Raw genomic sequence first — 20,633 nt, 5'->3', positions numbered from 1 at the left:
TTGGCAATTTGTTGATTTTGTACTATTAGAAAACACTTTTAAAAATTACCATAATTCATGGAATGGAATACCAGGACACTTTGTAGAAGCAAACAAACTGAGTACTCTCAGATCTAGGCTTGATAATGTGATAAAATTACTTTTCAATAGAAAAATGATAAACCTGTTCTTGCTGAAAGGCAGTTCCTGCTTGATACCCCTCTTTAAAGCCTGCTGAATTATTGGCATTGAGGACAGGGCTCACTGATATGGCTCTTTACAATGCAAACTCAAGATAGCAGCACATCTACCGTTGTCCTGACCATCATCAAAATCACTGTGCAGTTTAATAAAATCCAAGCCTCAGAACATGTGTTCAATGCTGTCGCATGTGCTCAAGCTGAGACGTTCCACAAGCAAGTTCCAAAATCACATCAGTACAAATCACACTTTGTCCCAGCTATAAGCTTGATAATCTGTGTGTAATCTAGTGCTTTGCCCAGTCTGGCCCTGTGTGTCACAAAGTTCACAAAAGCAGTAAACATTCCTCCAGCTAGTATGTCTGTTTTTCAAGTCAAAGAAGCTATAAAAAAGTGTAGAAGGTACATTTCAGATATTTTAATTAATAGATTTTTGTTTTCATGTATTATTTTCCTAGTCTTTCAAACAAAGCTTAGAAGGTTTTAACTGTGGTGTTGCATAAATCTGATTGCTAAACATCAGAACGTAAGAATGGTTGCCAAGGGGGGGTAGCCATTAAGTCCATCTAGTAGAGTGAAATCAATCGTGATAAAACATTTCTTGAGAGTTACTGAAAGTGATTTGCTGTGGTTTGGAATGCCATCAGGAGAACAGCTATTTTTTTACTGACTCTAAAAATGTTATTTTCACTTTTGCCAGACATGAATGGAAAACGCAAACTCTCCTATACTATAGGTACTATACTGTAGGTAGTGGAAGGGAAAAATAACAGACCAGTGTTTTAAAGATGAAATTGAAAGGAACGAGCTTATTAAGAAAAAAAGTGGAAAGTCTAAAAAACAGGGCCCTTGAAAGCAAGTGTTAAGATGAGGTTTCTAAAATAGTACAAGGTGCACTGATGGGTGACACCTAAGGGCATAGTCTATACTGGAAATAAAATAATCATAAAATATTTCTGACATGCATTACAACGACAAACCCTATTTCACACTGAAGGAAAGCAAATGAGTGCAAAATCCCTAGGATAAATTCTCCTTGGGAAGATAAATATTTTCAAGATGTTGAATGGAAACATTAGAAATTAATACCCTATTTTGAAATTCGTTCAATATTTCCATTCACAAGCATACAGCCAAATTCCACAATAGACTCAGAAATGTGTCATGTGAAATGGAATAAATGACTTAACTGCTGCCTTTAAATCCTCAATGATTAGTTTGGAATACTCAGGTATCTCCACAAGTAAAAATCACATTTACTCAGATCAGATGACATGGGTGGCCTAGTCAGCACTGCACCATAGACATCATGGAAACTATTTGAAAGAACTTATGACCAATGTTTTGTGTAGAACACTGTCAGTGTATCATAAACATTAAATTCTATGTACTGTAAGTGTTAAGTCACTATAGATTCCAAGTCCTGTTCATAACAAAAACTTTTTATTCATCTTCTTGAATTACAGCAGTTGATAAGATAGCCACATCTTCAAAAATAAGATTCTCATCCTGTTGTTTACCTAGTGAAATATCTGTTCCTTTCTTAATATACAAGGTTTTCAATGTTTCTAACATGGTCCAACCAATAAAAAACTTATTTCATAGCATGCAATTTCCAACTCAATTTTCCCTTGAGTTTATTTTTTATGGGATATTGTTAAGTTCACTGAATTCAACTAAACCTGTGTTACAGATACTTCATCAGGCCCACTAGTGTCAAAGTTACTGGGGATTACTCAATTTCCAAGACCATCACACAGCTGCCTGTAGTGTTCCTCATTGAGAGGCGCATAAAATACACAGTGCAACTGAAGCAGAAGGAAACGCACCTTTTGAAATAAACAACATTGCACGAGTAAGCATTTTACTTCTTGGGAAGGTTCCAAGCCAGAACGAACCAGATCATAAGTCAAAGAGCACTGCTACACATGATGGAACCTTTTGAGACTGATTCTGTAGCCTATTTTCATTTTATGTTTATTTTTATCCTTGTTCAAATAAACATTGGTCTCTTTTCAGTTTTCAACCTTTAGCAGCCTATTTTCATTTTATGTTTATTTTTATCCTTGTTCAAATAAACATTGGTCTCTTTTCAGTTTTCAACCTTTAGCATTTCAACCGAACCATCTCCTTTCCTTTCAACTTCAATAAGATGATCAGTAGCGAGCAAAAGCCATGATGACCTCAGATGTGTGACAATATATGGACAGGTTGCTAAAATATTAAAAATATGAAAATATTTTAACATCTGATATAGTGCTATATAGTCTTAAGGTTACCATGGATACTGACACGTACATTTAATTTCTAGAGAATGCATTAAAGAACAAGTACTGTACATCTCCAACATTGTGTGCAACTATAGAATATAAAAATATATACCTAAGAAAAAAGCCGAATTTTACTTCTCTTAAATGAAAAAAACTATATTGAACAGGGGCTCACTTTCATAGTCCTGTGGCATAGGACAAATTTCACCTGTTCATCAGCTAATAATGTTCCATTGAAGATTTATAACTTACGAAAGGTCACAGACAAGAGGAGTCCTGTCTTCTTTGTTTAGTTGTTAGTGGCTTAATGACCAAAATAACATCAAGCCATTTTTATAAGGATACCACAGAATCAGCTTCAGGCTAATGCTGAGTACTGTATGTCTGTTCCAGACTATCACAATCCTGTGTAAAAATGTCTCCTACTTTCTGTCATGAAAACCCTAAAACTTCAACCTGTGAGCAATTCCATATCTTATGTGAAAATAAATGTGATGTAAAGATTCTTTTTTAATTATATGGCTAATTAAGTAATTTTGAAAGTAATGTGATGCGAAGCACTACATCATATGTGAATAAGCACTTCTCACAATTAAATTACTCATCTTGTTCATGATATTTGTCTATTAAATAGGTTTCCCATCTTCTATGGTCAATCAAGACAAATTTAAAATAAAATTTACACTGTTGTATGAAAAGATTTAACAGCCCCTTAGTATGGAGTAAGCTACACACTGTACCCAAAGAATGCATAATATATGCACTGGTTTAAAAGACAGGCTTTCAAACTGAAATCAACTTTTTCTTCTTTAATAAAAAACAATATAATTTGAAAATAAATATGTTTATACTAGTTTACACTAAAACAGATGTTAATATTTAAACTTACCACTTTACAGCACCAATAAATATATTAATGTGACAAAATATACTAAAAATGTGGCTGTACAGAATAGGTACAGAAAGCATTTCTTGCAGTTTAATACAAATAGAATGTAATATTTACTCTGAGGTGCCAATCAAGAATCCTAGGCTCTCTTATGCGTCTGATACATACTTTAGTTACAAGTTAGTAAAAAAGCATGCAGTTTGATGACAGGCACTACAGCGTACAAGGTCACTGGTAGAATGAGAAACTGTATACATAGTACACAATTTCATCAATTGCTGTGAATTCATTCAGTGTCACCTCTGGCTATTTTAGTAAGTAGTACAGGACATAGGCTCATGATCTTTAGGTTAAGCATGCAAGACTCATAAGAGAACCTGGGCTCTGTCTTTAAAGGTAGCAAATAATTTATTCAGTTGACTAATTTTATTACACAAAAAAGCTTTCAGGAAAAAAAAATCAGACATTGACTTTTATGAACAGAATTTCATTTTTTGTGCTTTACCTTAAAAGCAAAATATGGTTTGGGAATGTTGAAGTATTTTTTTCTTATAAAAAGTCAAAAAGCCATCAGTGATTTTTGTGTATTTCAGGGAGACGGGCTGATTGGCATCAACAACGTTTACAGCAAACAAATAGCAAAACATCTGAACGTAACACTGCATATAAATAGATAAAATTAAATACACAAAGAATACTGAAAATATTCTAAAAATTTAAATTAACTGTATTACATCATCTCGAAAGGGATATTAAGTATGTATATACAGATATTGTTTTTTTTAATGTTTCTCATTGTAGTGTGTGCAATGCTTTCTTTGGAAAAAAATAATTTAATAATAAATGGAGGCTTCAAAGGAGGCCTTACAGTGTTCCGTTGAATGCCAATGAACCTTGGCAAAATATGGAATCAAGTAATTAATTATATTTCCATATATACCTACAATTAATATCCCTTTTAAATTTATGCTTTCTGAGTCCTACTGGATGTTAGTCATTACAGTCGCCTTCTTGACAGTCACCCAGAGGCCATATAATTGGGACCTCACAGAAGCAGGAAGTGAAATGATAAAGGGAGATCTGTGGTCCAAATCGAGTGTTGGAACATTTGTCTCATCCCTTCGGAAAGTGTCTCGGTATATTTTCTTTATTCCCCCATACAAAAGCAGCCGTTTGTCCTGAAGGATTGAAGTACTCCATCATAAGTCCTGGTTCATGTACCTCTTATAATCATATTTTCTTATCGTTATCCACAGCAGACCCAAATCCAGTGAATATAATATAAAGTTCATTGTTTTTTAAAAAAAAAGAATCCCAGACATCTCATGCACCAGCATAGCTGGTGGCTTTAGCAGCAATACATATTCATCACTTTCTTTATATATTAATATTTCGAAAATATACAACAGGATGATTTCTTTAAAAAAAACAATCATTCCAGGGAATGCATCTCCAGAGAAAAATATCAGAATTCAAAGTGCTGTGCTATGTACAGGTAGTGGACAGAAAAATGGAAACAACCTGGTAAATGAGGGGCTTACATTGAAAGCCAGCGCTTCCATATAGGTGTGGCTTATTCTAACCACATCCTAATGCTTAGGGTCATTTATAATAACGCTGGACAGTACTGGCTGCCTATCAGTATGGTTAGCACAGCTACCAGAGCTGACCTCAATGACTTTTAAACAGGGGTGATTGTTGAGGCACATTTGCAAATTTGAACCTGTGGTGCGAGTAGCCTGTATCAACTGTTTCACCAAGAACTCCACAGAGTTGGACACCTTATTTGGGCTGCAGTGGACAAACCACTCATCACACATTTGTTTGTGAGTCCAGTGGTGCAAAGAGCACAGGCAAATGGCTATCGAGCAGTCAAGGTGGCAGGGTAACTCAGCTGCTTAGACAGAGGTGCCAATAACGCAGAGGTCACGGGCTCGACCCCTGTATGCGCCAGCAGTTCCACTTTTCACTTTCCAAAACTAAGCAGTCAAGAAATGCGATATGATCAGATGGATCATCCTTCACCATGTTAGAAATAAATGGATGGATGCATTTGGGGCGCCAGCCTAAAGAACTCTACAGTCCTGACTGCTTGGTTCCAGTAGTGGTGGTTGTGTAATGTTGTCAGCTGCATTTTCCTTGCAATATTTGGGTGCACTCATTCCCTTAGAATGCAAGTTCAATGCTAATCGTTACTTAATGTTACTGAGTGATCATCTTCACCCCATGTTGCAGCTTTTCCTTCTTGCTGGGAGGTGTCTATTCCAAGATGAAAATGGCCCCCATCCATAGAGCACGTGTAGTTGCCCAGTAGTTTGATGATCTTAACACCGATGTTATCCATATGCCATGGCCTTCTCAGTTACACATTTAAACCCAATTGAGCATTTATGGCATATTCTAGATCGGCGCCAGAGACAGCGGTTTCCACCTCCCTTCAACCAGGCGCGAGATGATTGACTTTCACTTGGAAGAATGGTGTCGCATCCCTCTTGCAGAATTTCAGACGTTGACAGACTCGAAGCCACGGTACTTACAGGCCGTTTCAGGCCGCACATGGTGGCCCAACGCCCTGAAAAGTGACCTTACTTTGGGGTTTCCATTTTTTTGTCCACTACCTGTATATCCTTCATTTCAAAGTCCATTTCACCTCCCCTCATCTTCTTGGCTTATCACACCTAGAAAACAGAAAAGAATTACAGAGGTAAGTGAACACTGTGTAAAAATCAAAACCATGCTGGTGTTCCTCTCAATTCCTCAAGAGTTATTTTTTTAACCTTTACCTTTTATCATTATTACCCAGAAATCTAGCATAATAGATGCACTAAGCACTGAGAAGCAAGCATTAAAAACACAAAAAAATGCCACCTTTCACTTTGAGCCCCCAAGAAAATTCAAATCAAATGAAAAGTCCATGCTCAGATATTCTAGAATAAACAAGTATCCACTTCTTTTTGTTTTACTGAAGTACAGTATACCACATCGCCTAGACTGAATATTGTTTTAGCATTTGAAACTTTTTTTAAATGTACAAAAATCTTTTTAAAACTACATTAGCAGCACTATCTGAGTACAGATATCACCACTGTGTTCTATGTACCTGTAGCAGGTGTGAAAACCTGACATTCTGAGAATGAATGGATTTATGCCAAGTTTTCACAAACCAATTTACTTAATGTCAGAATCTGCCTCCAGATAACATTTTGTGTACTAGCAGTGAGATTCTGTTAGATAAGAGCCCTACAAACAGTCATTTATGTTACAGGAAGCGCCTGGAAACTCTTGCTTATATGAGAACACTACTTTGCTGCAGGCATTCAAATGCACTCAAATTCAATTTAAATATCTGTACAACCATCTAATTGAACAGCTACTTCTACCCTTATGACAGAAATTCCTTGTTCAATCTAGATGTTTTTAAACGTACAGGCAATACATTTTAGTATGGCAATGTGTACATTTTCAGTGATATCAAACACTGAAAGGTCTTTTAAGTCCTGTATTATTAAAAGGCAGAGCAAGCATTAAGGGTAAGGAATGCAGAATGCAAATGCTTGCAATAGCAGGGACAACAGAAAATAAAGCTGATGGCATATTCATTTAAAGCATATTCCTGGCATATCTCTTTTCTTCATTAAAAGCAAAATCAAAAAGCACTAGAATCCAGCAAGAAGCATACTTTTTATCACTAATATATTTACATATATTTTTTATTTTAATTTTAAACAAACCTGCAAGTTCTTTCGTTTAACTCAAGTTGCCTGGACTTGCAATGTAATTGAGAAAATTTGCAGGAACATTTACAGGTGTGTGGATCCTGTACAAACAAGCGTTTTCTTCTCTCTGAGCAAGGCTCACAGTGGCTGCAAAAAGGCAAAAGAGGAAAAAAAAAAGATATCTAAGCTACAGAGCTTTAGCAGAGAGAGAAACAACATGCACCAACCCTAAAACAACAAGCATACCTTCCAAAAAGAAAAGCTATGGAGAATATTTCTCCACTGAAGTAGGTAACAAAGCTGCTGGACTTTAAACAGAGTGACTCCACATCATTGCTCTTTAGCTTTTTTGTTTGTTTTCTTATTGGCAAGAAATTATGCTGTTTATATCTAGGTGTACATTCAAATAGGTATACTGTTCCAGGTGGTGGAACAGCTATGGTTATTTTGCACAGTTTGTTAGAAGAGATCTTAGTTTCTAGCAGAGCAGCAGCTTATACACAACATTTAAATCAGCATGCATAAAGCAAGGTCAGTTTAAAGGTCTGAGTCAACAATGTAGTTGTGCGTATTTGTTCTTTGAAAAGCTAAAGTGCATGATGTGAAGCATGTGACCTCTCACATCATTATAATTGTCTGGCAAATGCAAAGCATCCAGTTCTTGATAAATTAGTAACAAATACTTTTAGAGCTTGTGCATAGCTGTATTCCAGAAGCAGCAAGAACAAACACACCCCAACTGAAAAAACACACGTACACTTCCTCTGTTTATTCTAGAAAATAATAAAGTTTTACTAAAAAAAAGAACTACAAGCTTTCCCTTTTAATTTGTATAAACATAATTCTGGTATCAAAATCTAGCTATGAAAGTTTATTTCTAATGCACAATTGTAGTCAAACTGAAAAATGTAGGGTCATAATACAACTTTCAGTGTAATCAAATCCAATCAAGCATTGCTATTTCCTTTGTTATTTACATAAAGATCACCATGCTCATGATTAAATAAAACTCAAATATCTTTTGCTTAAAGATGCAGTATCTTTTATTAGGATTAATTGTTCACAGTTTTGAATATTAAGTTAGGAACTGGGAATTACAACTGTGGGGAAAAAACAAAGCAACACAAGAACATAGGCAGAGCTATGAATAATTACAATTCGATTTGTTTTACATAATCATTACTACTGGGCAGTACTTGTCTACTGAATATCAATGTAACAATGTCAATTGTCATGTGAAACAACATTTGACCAGAATGGACACTCAGAATAGGCTTCAGAGTGTAGTGTACACATCATATGGATTAGCACTGTAATGTTATCAGATACATGGAAATGTTTGGTCAACCATATTCTTTATCAGAAAGCTAACCGACGCCTACTCTGCACCAACAGTGCCACACCATTACACCAAAACTATATAGCTCAATAAACCAAAAGGAGAGACCTACACAAACCACAAATCAACACAAACCAGCCTGCAAGCAGTGAACCACAACAGCAAAAATAATTTAAAAATATAACTCCTAATGTTTTTATTTAAAACCAAATTTTCAGAGACCTCAATTGTGGGGTTTAAAAAGACACCGTAGCACATAGGCTGAACAATGCATCAGCTAATGTGATTTTGCATGTTTGTGATTAGTATCATTGTCTAAAAGCCATGCGTAGTGATGCCATTACCTTTCCTAATTCACTTTTGTGGACCAAGAGCCACACCATTGCTCTAGTGGATTATAGAAAGATGTGTCGTAACCAAGTGAAAAAAGCCTCATGCCAAGTTCAGAGTCAAATTTATACAATATAAAGAACTTCCTCCCAAATTAACTTAACAATCAAGAGTGAAATGCTCAAATGCAGTTGTGGCGTGGAAAATGCACAGCTGACATACGAGTTGAGCTTTTTGTCTCTGTTTTTCTTTCTTTTTCTCTTAAGGCCTTTGCCCTTCCTGGATTTTCTGGAAAATAAAGGAAGAAAAAAAAAACATCGCAAACATCTAAATTTCCTGGGACAGTAATATAGAAACTTTATGGTCTGTTTATAAAATGAAAACTGCACTCTCAATGGAGGTGGTAAAAAATAACACTTTCTCACCAAATATAGTAAACAAGGTTTTTGGTTTTAGTCGTGTTGAAATAACAAATGTTCCCAACACACTGCAAAAGTGAAGATTTATGCTACAGCTTGCATTCACCAAGGAATTCAGACAACATTTTGCATTTTCCCACGCCATTTCCATCAAACATTAAAAACTCAGAAAATATTAATGTTATCCAACACAAAACCAATAACAAAATGAACTAAATGATGCATTAAGCTGTAAGCTTCTTAATCGGATGATCTGCAAGCCTTTGGTGTATTAGTAAAGCAGTAGTAATGTACATGTCTCATAACCAGTTGTCCCAAGGTTCATGAGTTTCCAAATTGAAAGCACAGACAGGTTTAAAGGTGCCAGAACAGGAAACTGTAGATGCAATCAAGAACTTTCGAGCTTCAAACTTAAAAAAATGGCTTTCTTGGTCAGACACATCATGGATATAAGATGGATACATTTTGGACATCTATTAGCTTAAAGAAAAATTGTATTCCCCAAATATCAGCTTGATGTTACAAGATGTTTCGTAAAGAAGGGTAAAGTTTATTTAAATGGACTACCTGAACAATCTTCTCTCTAGAGGAGAATTAGGCTTAATAAAGCAAAAATCACAAATTCAACAGCAACATGTCTTAAAGGTATCACTCAGCTTGAAGATGGTAGGACAAGGACTGCTTTCTTCATATTTATACATATACAAATATACATATGATTGCAACCATGTAAAATATATCATTAAATGTTTTAAGTACAAAATAACAAACATCATATTTATAGCTCTAGATTCTGTATACATTTACAATGCAAAGGTATAGTCATTTAAGTAAAAGTAGATTTGCCTTACCATAAATACTGAAATATTAGTTTTATTTTTTGGATTGTTTGGGAGTGCAGACAAAGTGCATACTTAACACCTGCTCTTCATGGTAAAACTGACAAGTAGTTAATGTCGAACTAGGACACTCTAAAGTGCAAATGCATGGCTTAATGTCGAACTAGGACACTCTAAAGTGCAAATGCATGGCTGTCTGAAGAGCATGGAATGCAAGTTCTGGGTTATAAAACATAAATTCTACTTAGGTACATACATAATAGAGAAAAGGCAGATTCAATCCAAAACCGAAAAAACCCTGTACATTCACTTTTATCATGACATTTTACAATGCCAGCTCTCAGATCAAATCTTACTACATGAACGACAATGAAAATCTAGACCAGCTGGAATGTATAACAATATCTACATGACAGAGGACATAGCAGACAAATACTGTTTGAAGTCAAGCAACACATTATTTCTAAGGATTTTTTTTTTTGTTTAGAACAAAACAAAAGATACTGCACCTTCAACAACACAAGAAACCTGAACAGCTATTATGACAAGTGTCGTGCTTGCTGCTTCTCACCTCTGTAACATTTCTGAAGGCATGATAGCACAACAGATAATGGGAAAGGTCAGACTTAATTGGGTTTCAAGCTCTCCATATTCACCAAACCATTGCCTTTCAGCCTTCTGTGCACATTGTTCATTTAACGTCATGCTAATGTGAAATATTCCATTGCTATATCTGCCCAAACATCACATTTCATGGTAAAAAAACCAGACACATTGCTTTTTATCTGATCATGCAATGAAGTCTGGTCCCAAGGTAGCAGCAGGAGATTTTGCATGCTAGAGTGCTTTATGATCATGCCTGAGTGAGATGCACCTCAGGAGTGTTGTCTCTCTGCCTCAGTGTGAAAGAAGACTGATGAGTACAGCAGGTGCCACAGCTGTGCTGCTGAGAGGTGACAGAAACCAAAGCCTGTCATACTCTGTGAGGCAAAGGAATCTTATTTTCTTTTTTGGTATTTAAAATATTTACTTATTTTCTTCTTTTATTCTTAAAAGCATGAAAATATTATTTGGCCCAACTCACTCACAACAGGGATTAAGGGAACACCTGTTCTCTACCCCCTTTTGTCCTCTGAAGCAGGGACATATAGGACTTTAAAGTACCGGAGAACTGTAAAAGAGCTGAAAACGATAGGTTAAGAATGATTTAATAATCCGAATACAAGCTTTAAACTGTAAAAAAAACAGACACTTAGAGGACACTAAACATCTACTTTTGATGTTTATGCATCCATGATATCGCTCAAAAGTTACGCAGCTGACTCAGTATGACTATTCTAATCTTTATGACCACAAAACTTTCTCCATTCCAATAAGATCTGTTTATGATGTGACAGCAATTCTTTGTGAACAAGAACTTAGGGAACATAAAAAAATAATACAGTTGCCATTCAGCCATCTTGGGACTTCTGGCTGCAAGTGGCTTGCTGTTCCTGAAATACCATCAGGCTGCTCTGTGAAGGACCCTGGTTTCAACAACATAGCTGGATAGCCTTTCCCAGAAAAGACTATCAAGTTTTTGTTGTTGTCCTTCCTATATGAATTTAACTTTCTTTTTAATTTGTCAATGGCTCGGTTTCTGAATACGTGTATGAGTTTCTCACTTTTGAAATCTCATGACCTGTATGTGAATTTAACCTGTTCATCTAAAGAGCTGGACATCTTGGGCAGATGAATATATAAATTTCACTATTAAAATACACATAAAATGACATTAATAAAGAAAGAGAAGCAAAGGCGATTTCCCCGCAGAAGAAGCACAGGCAGTGTTTTTGTTAAATATGGAGGCTATGTCTTATCTCTAATTCATATGGTAAATAATGTGACAAGAAATAATTCTGCCAAGTCTCCCATGGTAATGTCACAATATTTTTACTTACTTTTCTTTTTTTTCTTTAACATCGTTCTTTGGTCTGCAAAGATGAAGAAAATAATGTAGTTATTTAGCATGATTTAACTATCAATTCTTTATACTTAAAAGGCTGCCATGCTATTGTTATTTAAAATATATTCTTACCTGCATTCACATCTTCTGTGTTCTGTAAAACTCATTTGTACTGTATGATCAAAATGATAGGGCTTGATTTTCTTGACCTATTAAAAGGAAAAACATGTTGTTTACAAAACAAGTAATTGTAGTAAAACCTCATTTTAATACTGTGATCACTATCTTACTTTGCAGGTGGTAGCTTTATAAACTTTATTAGCTGTAACATGCATGAGATACAAAAATTACTTCAATATTTAATTTTCAGGTTGAGTGCATGCCGTAATCTATATAGCCAGTTCTTATACTATGTGGAATATGCTTTTTGGTAGAGCAAAGTGCTTTGCAAATATGGATGCAGAATTAAAAAAAACTGGCCAAACTGCAAAGGATGCAGACAATTTCAGCAGTCATTAGCTACTGTAAACAAAACCAGACAGCTCTGTCTCAATGCAGGATTTCACTTGTGACTTATATAAGGCAATGCCTCCAAAAATTATGATGAAACTCTTTTGACACAACAGCATTGCATAATACTCAGTGCATGAAGTTTAGTTATAGAAAGCTCACAGAGCACAGATTGAGGGTGATGATTATAGTGAACAGCAGATCTGATGATCAACAACTTTTCATAATGCTCATTCTAATGGGCAACAGCATCAAACATTGCTTATACATAATGATGGTGAATTGGAAGTTTATCATTAGATTTTGTATCTTACATGCTGGACTAAAGGTTAATACATAAGTACAATGCACAACATTTCAATAATAAGGACATAAGATTATGTCACTTGTTATACCACCAGACTTTTTATTCCAATTAAAGTGAAATAGTCCAATTTATGAAGTGTATCTTATGGCGTACATACAAAATCCTGTAAGAAATGTAGTACCATTAAGGTACAACTCCTATTATTTTCTTAGCCCTCCGACAACCTTTGTCAAGGTTACAAATAATTACAAATATACAGTTGACCTCCGACAGTACACACATGGCAGTTTTACCTCAGTTTGACCTTAGTTTTTTTTTTGATACTACTGATCACAAGATACTGGAACATTCTCAGCTCTGTGTACGTGCAGCAGTAACAGAACTGAATTGGTCCGTGTTAGCTTAGATGGATGGCCAAATCCCCACTGAACAAAACTACATACTGTAGCACTACATTACAAAACTCTTAAGATTATACAATGACAGAAACACTTTAGACTCAAATGAAAGCAGACATCTATACAAGTCACAATGTTGAAGCAGCTACACAAACTTGTCAAAAACAAATTACATGCTGTGATTGCTTAGTAAAATGTCAGGCTCAAATGGACAAAAGAGCCTATTCTGGATTTTTTTTTTCTGTTCTTACATTAGGATTCAATAATGTGGATGCTATTGATGAATGCTGTTGATGAAGGATGCTTGTGATGAAAGGCCTGTTATTTTAGAAAGTTATAAGTCGAAGGCCGATATTTATCTGAAGTGCAAAACAATGCTGTAGGAAACTAGACAATTTTACTATGTTGAGGACTGCAGTTGCAATTGACATGATTCTGTGTTTGGCAGCATGGAGTGAGTGTCCATTTTTGTGGGAATAATAAAGTTCATGTCAATTACAGACACTCCTAGAAGCAACTTAAAACATTTAGTCAATTAACCACCTCATAATTTTAGACGGGCTGAAAGGCGTCCTCTTGTTTGTAACCACTCTTATGTTCTGAAGTCAGAAGTTATTTTAGAATTTTATTACTTTTATGTATTTTTTAGATGTAGACTTTTCTGAACCAGACTAAAATGTTTTTTTAAATAATTTTGGTCCTCTTATTGTACTCTAATGTGAACCAAGTTTAATGCACTTGTAACTGTCCATTTCTAAGAAACAATTTAATTTTACGATTGCCTCACAATTCCCCTTTTAAAATGATTTGATGCATTTGTATGAAAAGTGTTTCATAAATGATTCATTGGAAATTATTACTTGCATCCTCAATTATTTTGACATTTGGATTTAAAAAAAGTTATTGAAGATTCCGCAAGAGAAAATGTTTAAAAGGTACGCCCTTACCACCATTGTAATGTTGTAAGTTTCATTTGGAACACACTCGAAGCTTTCATCGTTGCAGCAGCCCGCACATCTCATGAGTGGGACACATGAAGGCACGAATATATATTCAATTTCATCAGGATACTCCTGGAAGATGTCTACTAAGGTTTCTCTCGTTTTACAGTAGCTCCTGTTGTACACTTCCAAAAATGGTATAACTGTAAATCATAATGAAAAAATAACAGATCAGTGCTGATGCATTACATTACATTGGCCCTGTCTTGAGCCAAACAGAAACATAACATGCCCCATTTATTAGTCTACTCTTGCTAAACAAATGCCAAAAGCATCTAAAGTAGAGATGCCCAATTCCGGTCCACAAGGGCTTCTATCCAACTGCTTTTACATGGCTCCTTAAATCTCCAGCTTCTTAAGAACAAAGAAAGGTTTCAACTTGTCCAATTAAGCAAATAGTGAGATCAACTAGGTAATTAATGGTTCAAAAAGAAAGAAAACCAGAAACCTTCCGACTTACCGAGACCTGGAGCTGTGCACCCCTGGTCTTAAGGTAGTATACATGTGCTAAAAAATAGCCTTGCTGTTGCAAATGGTATCTTAACAGTGTAATTGTATTTCTAAAGGAAAACTAATTTTATTTGTGGTTTATTATAAAGATAATGATAGAAAATAAAGCAGGTTGATTTATAGGACACGGATATCACCTTTAAACTAGAGTTGGACACAAAACAGACCTTCTTTCTGTTATATCATTATAAAACCAACACATCTCCCTGCTGTTGTCAAGGAAGACCAAACAGCAATGTTTAATCCACTTAACTTAAAACAAAAATATGTAATAAAGAATCGGGCTTAATAAATTGCTTATTATTTGGTAATTTGTTAATGTTAAAAGGAAAGGAGCTAGCAGACTATGAGAACTTTCAATCTGTAAAATTTAGGGGTATAAAATGATTCTCAAAACCTAATGACAGGACAAAAAAATTTGCCAACCAGATATATAATATGCCAAAAGCTAGTCCCTCAAAAGTTTGGTTTAAATAAGATAGACATGGCCCTTTTATCTATAAAGGCTCTACTGTGTCAGAGCCATTAGGCATTTTAACTCTGATCCTAGGTTGAAGCAACCTGCTTGTATTCAGTGTTAGGTAGTTTGTACTCTATAGTTAAACATATGCAGCACAAAGTACTTAAATAAGCGGAAAATAATAGATGATCAACACTGGCATAATAACCCCTTTCAAAATAACCCTGCAACAGTCAAAAACAGAACACAGGTGACCTCCACTTTAGCAAGGTGTAGCTACCATTCTGATAGTCAACAGCTATGGACAAAACCATAGTTTTGAGCAGTCCCTGGAAGACTAAGCTGGGGTTGTTCATAATTAGATAAAAGTATGTATGCATGTTTTGTCTCTGCATGGCAGACATTTCCTGTATAATAATGGATCACAAATGAAAGCATAGCTGATATTCAGTACTGTTGATCTAAAAGAAAATCACAAAGCAATCTTTTGTACAGGCTGTCTTTATATCTTCAGTTACATATTCACTTGCATGTCAAAGCTAGTTTCCGGTTCCCTCTCTTCATCTAAACAAAAACATTATCATCAAATCATGACAAGGGTATTGGTCTTGGTCCATGATCAAAATAAACAATATAGTTTTCAATACATACAATATAAAAAAGGAAGAAACGTATGCAAAAGCTTTAAGAGAATAGTCTAGTCTTTCATAATTACTACATAATTTTATTTAGCTAAATAGCCATAAAATGCACCCTTGTAACAACTGCAGTTGCTTTTTCAGAAAATGTTTCACCTGAAAAGAATTTAGACTAATCCTCAATTCATTCATTCTACAATGACAACCTGAATGTGTTTCTTAAACAGCTGTAGAACTTGAGCACTTTTTTAAATAAATAAGCATTGGCAATGGATATTAGAAGTACATAAGTTTGACTGATCAGGGATGTTTTTGTGATAAAAACATGAAACCTGATTCCATATTTTTCTTATCTCCTACAAAACTCACTGACAACAATGTTAAAGCAGGGAAAGGTGAGTTTTCAACAATTTTATGTGTTAACAAAGGTTGGCATTCAAAAGCCAAACATCAAAGAAGTAATCTGAAGACTATCGTAGAATCACATGATATAGACCTAACTTTTAACATCACTGAAGAAGCAAACAAGTACCCATTCCCTGATAAAAGACGAATTGATTGTTTTTTTACGTAAGTGGTTGATAAGCACAATTAGGCAGAACAGATGGTATTTGTTGAAATATCACGTTGCCATTAAACAAATAAAGATCTGAAGCTGAAGGTTACTGACTTTTAACTCACTTCAGTGTTCAAAACCAGTACTGTACTAGGATAAGTGTTTAGTTTAATCCATATCTGGATATTATAAATTTTAACCAACTAACAGAAACTACATATCCATTTTTGGAGTGATTCTTGACTGAAAAAACCTGTGATTTCTAACAACAGATACTGCTTCACAATAGCATTTGTTTTCCTGCAGGTGCATGTAATTGTAGCTTAAATTCTGTTTGGGAAACTCAGAATTAACTATGATAAACATAAATAAGCGTGATATACACTAAACTCTCACTAGGAGGCTATAGAGCTTTTTAGCATTAACTACGCTTCGCAAAACATTTCTATGAAAACCGGCCACAAATGGTCGTCGTTTAAGGTCATTTTGTACCATGAAATTTCTACAGAAACGGGACTCAGCTCTAATCAGATTTGTTCCACAAGATGGCAGCACAACAACGTCTCTCTCCAGAAAAAAAAATGCACTTCCCCCAATAAAACACTTAATTCCCATAACTCCTCATTGTCTTGCTGTAAACCACCTACCTTCATTTGGACCTCTCTCCCCATCTACAGGTATGTGGGCAGTCTATGGGAAATAAAAAGATACTGTGGCAATTAAAATGGCCATTGGCATTAAAACTTGATACTTTAAAAATATTTTACACTTCAAAATGGACTATTTGTTTCATCGTTTAAAAGGAAGCATTATGTGGCAGGGGAAAAAATCAATAATGATGAAATCACTTAACATATCACATCATACAGACACGCCTTCATTTCTTAAGAAGACACTCTTTTAAGGGATCTCGTTTAGAATACATGGAAGTATCGATTACAGGATTCTAAGATACGCATATGGTTTCTATCACTCCCATGAATATGACAAGGTTGTGTCGTGTTTAAAATGTTAGGTTTTAGTTTCACACATCTGTTAATTTTCAGTAAAATGTTTTTTCGGAGCCGTTCTTTGCTTTTGGGGTGAAGCGGTATTAAACATGTAAATCTATATTTTAAATGAGGAAAGTCATGAAATCATGCCTCAAATAAGCGTTCGTTTCACAATGTCTCCAGAGTTGTCATGAACCCAGACGTCTCTGAATGTCTCTTGCACACACGTTTTCAATGCGTTTCAAAGAACTGAGTCTGAAACTGGCTGCACGCTAACTCCGACTGATGACGAATTTAACGCCTCAAGAGATTTATATAATTCAGGTGATCATGTTTACTAATTAACGAATGACTTATTGAATCTTCCCGTGGAAAAAAAAGGTTAAAAGCAGTCTGTTAATTACAACAAATTTAAGCAAAGACTTATAATACTTATGAAAAGCACTGCGAATGTTTGAACATCCCCTAAACTGTTAATACCACAGAATTTATTGCATGCATTCTGTATAATATTTGCATGTACCTCCACATTAGCTAAAAAGTTGCACAATACTACAGTAAATAGTTTTAAGACTAACATTGAGCAATATCAAGATTCTGCACACGTCTACTTTATTGCATTTTTGAAAGAAAATGTAGCAAGCAAAACAGACACTATAATTTCCGAGACATTCTCTTTTAGGGAAAACGCCAACTTCACTTTTTTTTTCCCTGGTCAGTGCTTCCAAGTCCCCACCCCGTTATGGTGTGATAAAGCGTCTGGGTGTAAACTTAAATGACACAGTTAAACATTTTAAAAAAGTAATAATAAAGAGGGGGGTATGATTTTCTAAAACGCCGACACATTTTACGAAATTATATAATTGGGACTGGAGTTACAGTGTTAACTATCAAGTCACTACAATCATTATGTATGATTGCAAATAAAAAAACGCAAGCACCGGTTCCTGGCACTCGAAGACTATGCAGATACAGCAGCCAGTGCCAGCGAGCTCAGAGTACTTGGGGACTGTTCTGTTGAACAATGGGTTTCTGTGCGCCGCCGGGTTTTGGATTAAGCGTGAATTAGAAAACTTCCGCATTGCCTTGAAATTGAAAAAAAAAATGATATTTTTTAGTGTAATTAACCGCTTACCGCGGTGTACATCTCGAATTTACATTTTTTGTCCTATATTAATGTAACCGACATTGACTTTCCTTATATCTAACTACACCGCGTGTGTAATTTGACTTTAAAATGAATTATTCACCGGGTCTTTTTCCGATTCTCGTTAATATAAAATGACATTTAACTAAATCAAGGTAATTTGAAATGTTATACCTAATGTAAAAGGTTGAGGCATATAGAATTCAGTTTTAGCTCTTTGTCACTATGTCTCAACAATATAAACCGAAGATATATGAATGTTATAAATTCGGAAATATCGACAAATAAAAATACACCGCTAAAGGCAAAAAGTCTTTTTTTTTTGCTAATTAAATCCTGAATATTCTAGTCCATAATTCAAGTGCGTTAACCATTTAAGAGCAGAACTGCAATGCTTTACACATTTTCTAAGAGGAAATACATTTCCATTAATCGCAACTACTCCGTCTTAACTACACTGAGCTCCTGGGTAGAGTTTAGGCTTGTCAGATGTAGACCTGTTTCGAACTTCAATTTAAAATTGTTACTGTACCTTTAACTTAAGCGTCATAATTGTATGTGGCTGAGAAGGCCGTGCTGTATAGATGTGAAAGTTCACCACGTTTTCAAACGCAAACAAAAAAAAAATAAGAACCATAAATTTCACTTCAGATTAGTAAAACCACAATTAAGCAATATCAAACATAGCTGGACGGCTGCCTGTCTAAAAAAAGCAATCTACCAATTCTGAGCGTTCGAAAATGAAGAATGACCTAGTAGGAGGTCTACAAGGACAATCTGTTCATTAATGAGAAATCAAAACCTCTCGGTTTATAAATTAATCTTTTTCTTCAAAATATGAAGAGAGCTTACCTTTACAGTTGATAAATAGAGAAGTGCCGCCAAAACAATATTTATTATACTGAGAATAAAGTTCATGGTTGTATTCCAAGGGTGAATTTCGAAGTTCAGAATCTTTAGATAAAATGCTAATTTCTTCAATCATTTGCCGGTTGAAATTCTCTATTTCCCCCGCCAAGGCTATAGTGACATTGGTTCCATTTCCAACCCAGCACGACTTTGAGAAGAACCACCTCAGTGAAACCCTCAGAATTAATTTGGGCTAGTTTGTCAGTACTGAATCTGTTGGTATCCACAGAAACAAAAATGATCGCAAAGCTTACAGAAGTTCGCCTTATTTTGTAACAGTCCTCCTTCTTTAGAGTTAACTGCAATCCTCAACTAAGTGAAATCCCATGGTTCCGAGGAATATCTCCGTCGATTTAATGGGTGCTTGAAAACTTCATGAGACTTCCAACTTCACAGTGCTTGCTCTGTTAAAAATAATTACGTTGAAATAAATAATCTTTTCCAGTATAATAAGCCAGCAATTGCGTCCTTTAACGTGCAGAATACGTGTCCACTTATTCTCGTAAAAAAGTAGAATCAAAGTCAGGACTACCCAGACACAGTGAACGGCAATCTTAATAGCTCAGCTCTTTTCCAGTGTAGCGTGCACTCTGACTTAAGACTTTTTTCCAGTCAGATTCTCATTGGACCAACGACTGCAGGGGGCTGGCTTGTGGTTCACAGAGGTCTTTCTAAACGCTCGATGAAGAAGAGGGTAAAAAATAGGAGACGTGTACGTGGGAATAAATTAATAGTTCAAAATTCTACATCTGTGCACTGTGGGATTCTAGAAACCGGCTTTAAACCGAAATACATTAACTACAATAACCTGCTTGTTCATATCAGATTATTTGCAAATTTAATACAACGCGTTCTACACCCGTATTAATCACGGTGCACGATCCCAAGTCAACATAAAATGTTAATACGTTTGATTAGGTTATAAAAATATTAAATTTATTTGTTAAGCATTTTAAAATGTTTTGATTGCTTTTTTCTTTTTTATCCCCTAGAATGTTTATTAAATCAAACGCCGCAGGAAAAAAAAGGTACCCTAGCTCATTGAAACATAATGTTAATATTCTTATGATCGGTTTCGTTATAGATTCTATTTCTACACTAATCAAAATCTTGAGAAGAAAGCATCCAGCAGTTCCTGAACAGCACACAGTAGGGAGGGAGCAGACGCAAGCATTACACCAACGAAGATGCGTGTATAAAGAGGGAAACTATGAACACATTCAGAAGACTACAAAGCAGACGTATGACTGTGATCGCCTAATAGCAATTTGTATCATAC

The 20,633-nt window shown here is 35.3% G+C and overlaps 1 protein-coding gene across 3 annotated transcripts; it reads right to left on the bottom strand.

Moving 5' to 3' along the window:
* Positions 1-1,607: 1,607 nt before the first annotated feature.
* vegfab (vascular endothelial growth factor Ab) lies at positions 1,608-19,954 on the bottom strand. 3 transcript variants are annotated; one of them, XM_088938076.1, is made up of 8 exons: positions 19,298-19,939; positions 16,954-16,996; positions 14,089-14,285; positions 12,059-12,135; positions 11,922-11,954; positions 8,946-9,011; positions 7,070-7,201; positions 1,608-6,016 (listed from the first exon to the last, which is right to left on the bottom strand). In XM_088938076.1, the coding sequence occupies exons 1-8, from the start codon at positions 19,361-19,363 to the stop codon at positions 5,995-5,997; spliced, it is 636 nt and encodes a 211-aa protein (XP_088794202.1). In that variant the 5' UTR covers positions 19,364-19,939; the 3' UTR covers positions 1,608-5,994. The 3 variants fall into 3 exon arrangements, with proteins under 3 accessions (XP_088794202.1, XP_088794210.1, XP_088794218.1); XM_088938084.1 differs by lacking the exon at positions 8,946-9,011 and having other exon boundaries at positions 19,298-19,954; XM_088938092.1 differs by lacking the exons at positions 7,070-7,201; positions 8,946-9,011.
* Positions 19,955-20,633: the final 679 nt, after the last annotated feature.

This window comes from Atractosteus spatula, chromosome 2 (assembly GCF_055471065.1).
Source record: "Atractosteus spatula isolate fAtrSpa1 chromosome 2, fAtrSpa1.hap1, whole genome shotgun sequence".
NCBI lineage: Eukaryota > Metazoa > Chordata > Actinopteri > Semionotiformes > Lepisosteidae > Atractosteus > Atractosteus spatula.
Note: the sequence above shows the minus strand (reverse complement) of the source record. Positions and strands in the feature narration are given on the sequence as shown.

Coding starts and splice junctions, on each gene's coding strand:
- vegfab (XM_088938076.1), bottom strand. CDS start 19,363: ATGAACTTTATTCTCAGTATAATAAATATTGTTTTGGCGGCACTTCTC. Junction 9,012..11,921: donor GTTAAAGAAAAAAAAGAAAA/GTAAGTAAAAAT, acceptor TTTATTTTCCAG/AAAATCCAGGAAGGGCAAAG. Junction 7,202..8,945: donor AGAGACAAAAAGCTCAACTC/GTATGTCAGCTG, acceptor GCCTTTTTGCAG/CCACTGTGAGCCTTGCTCAG.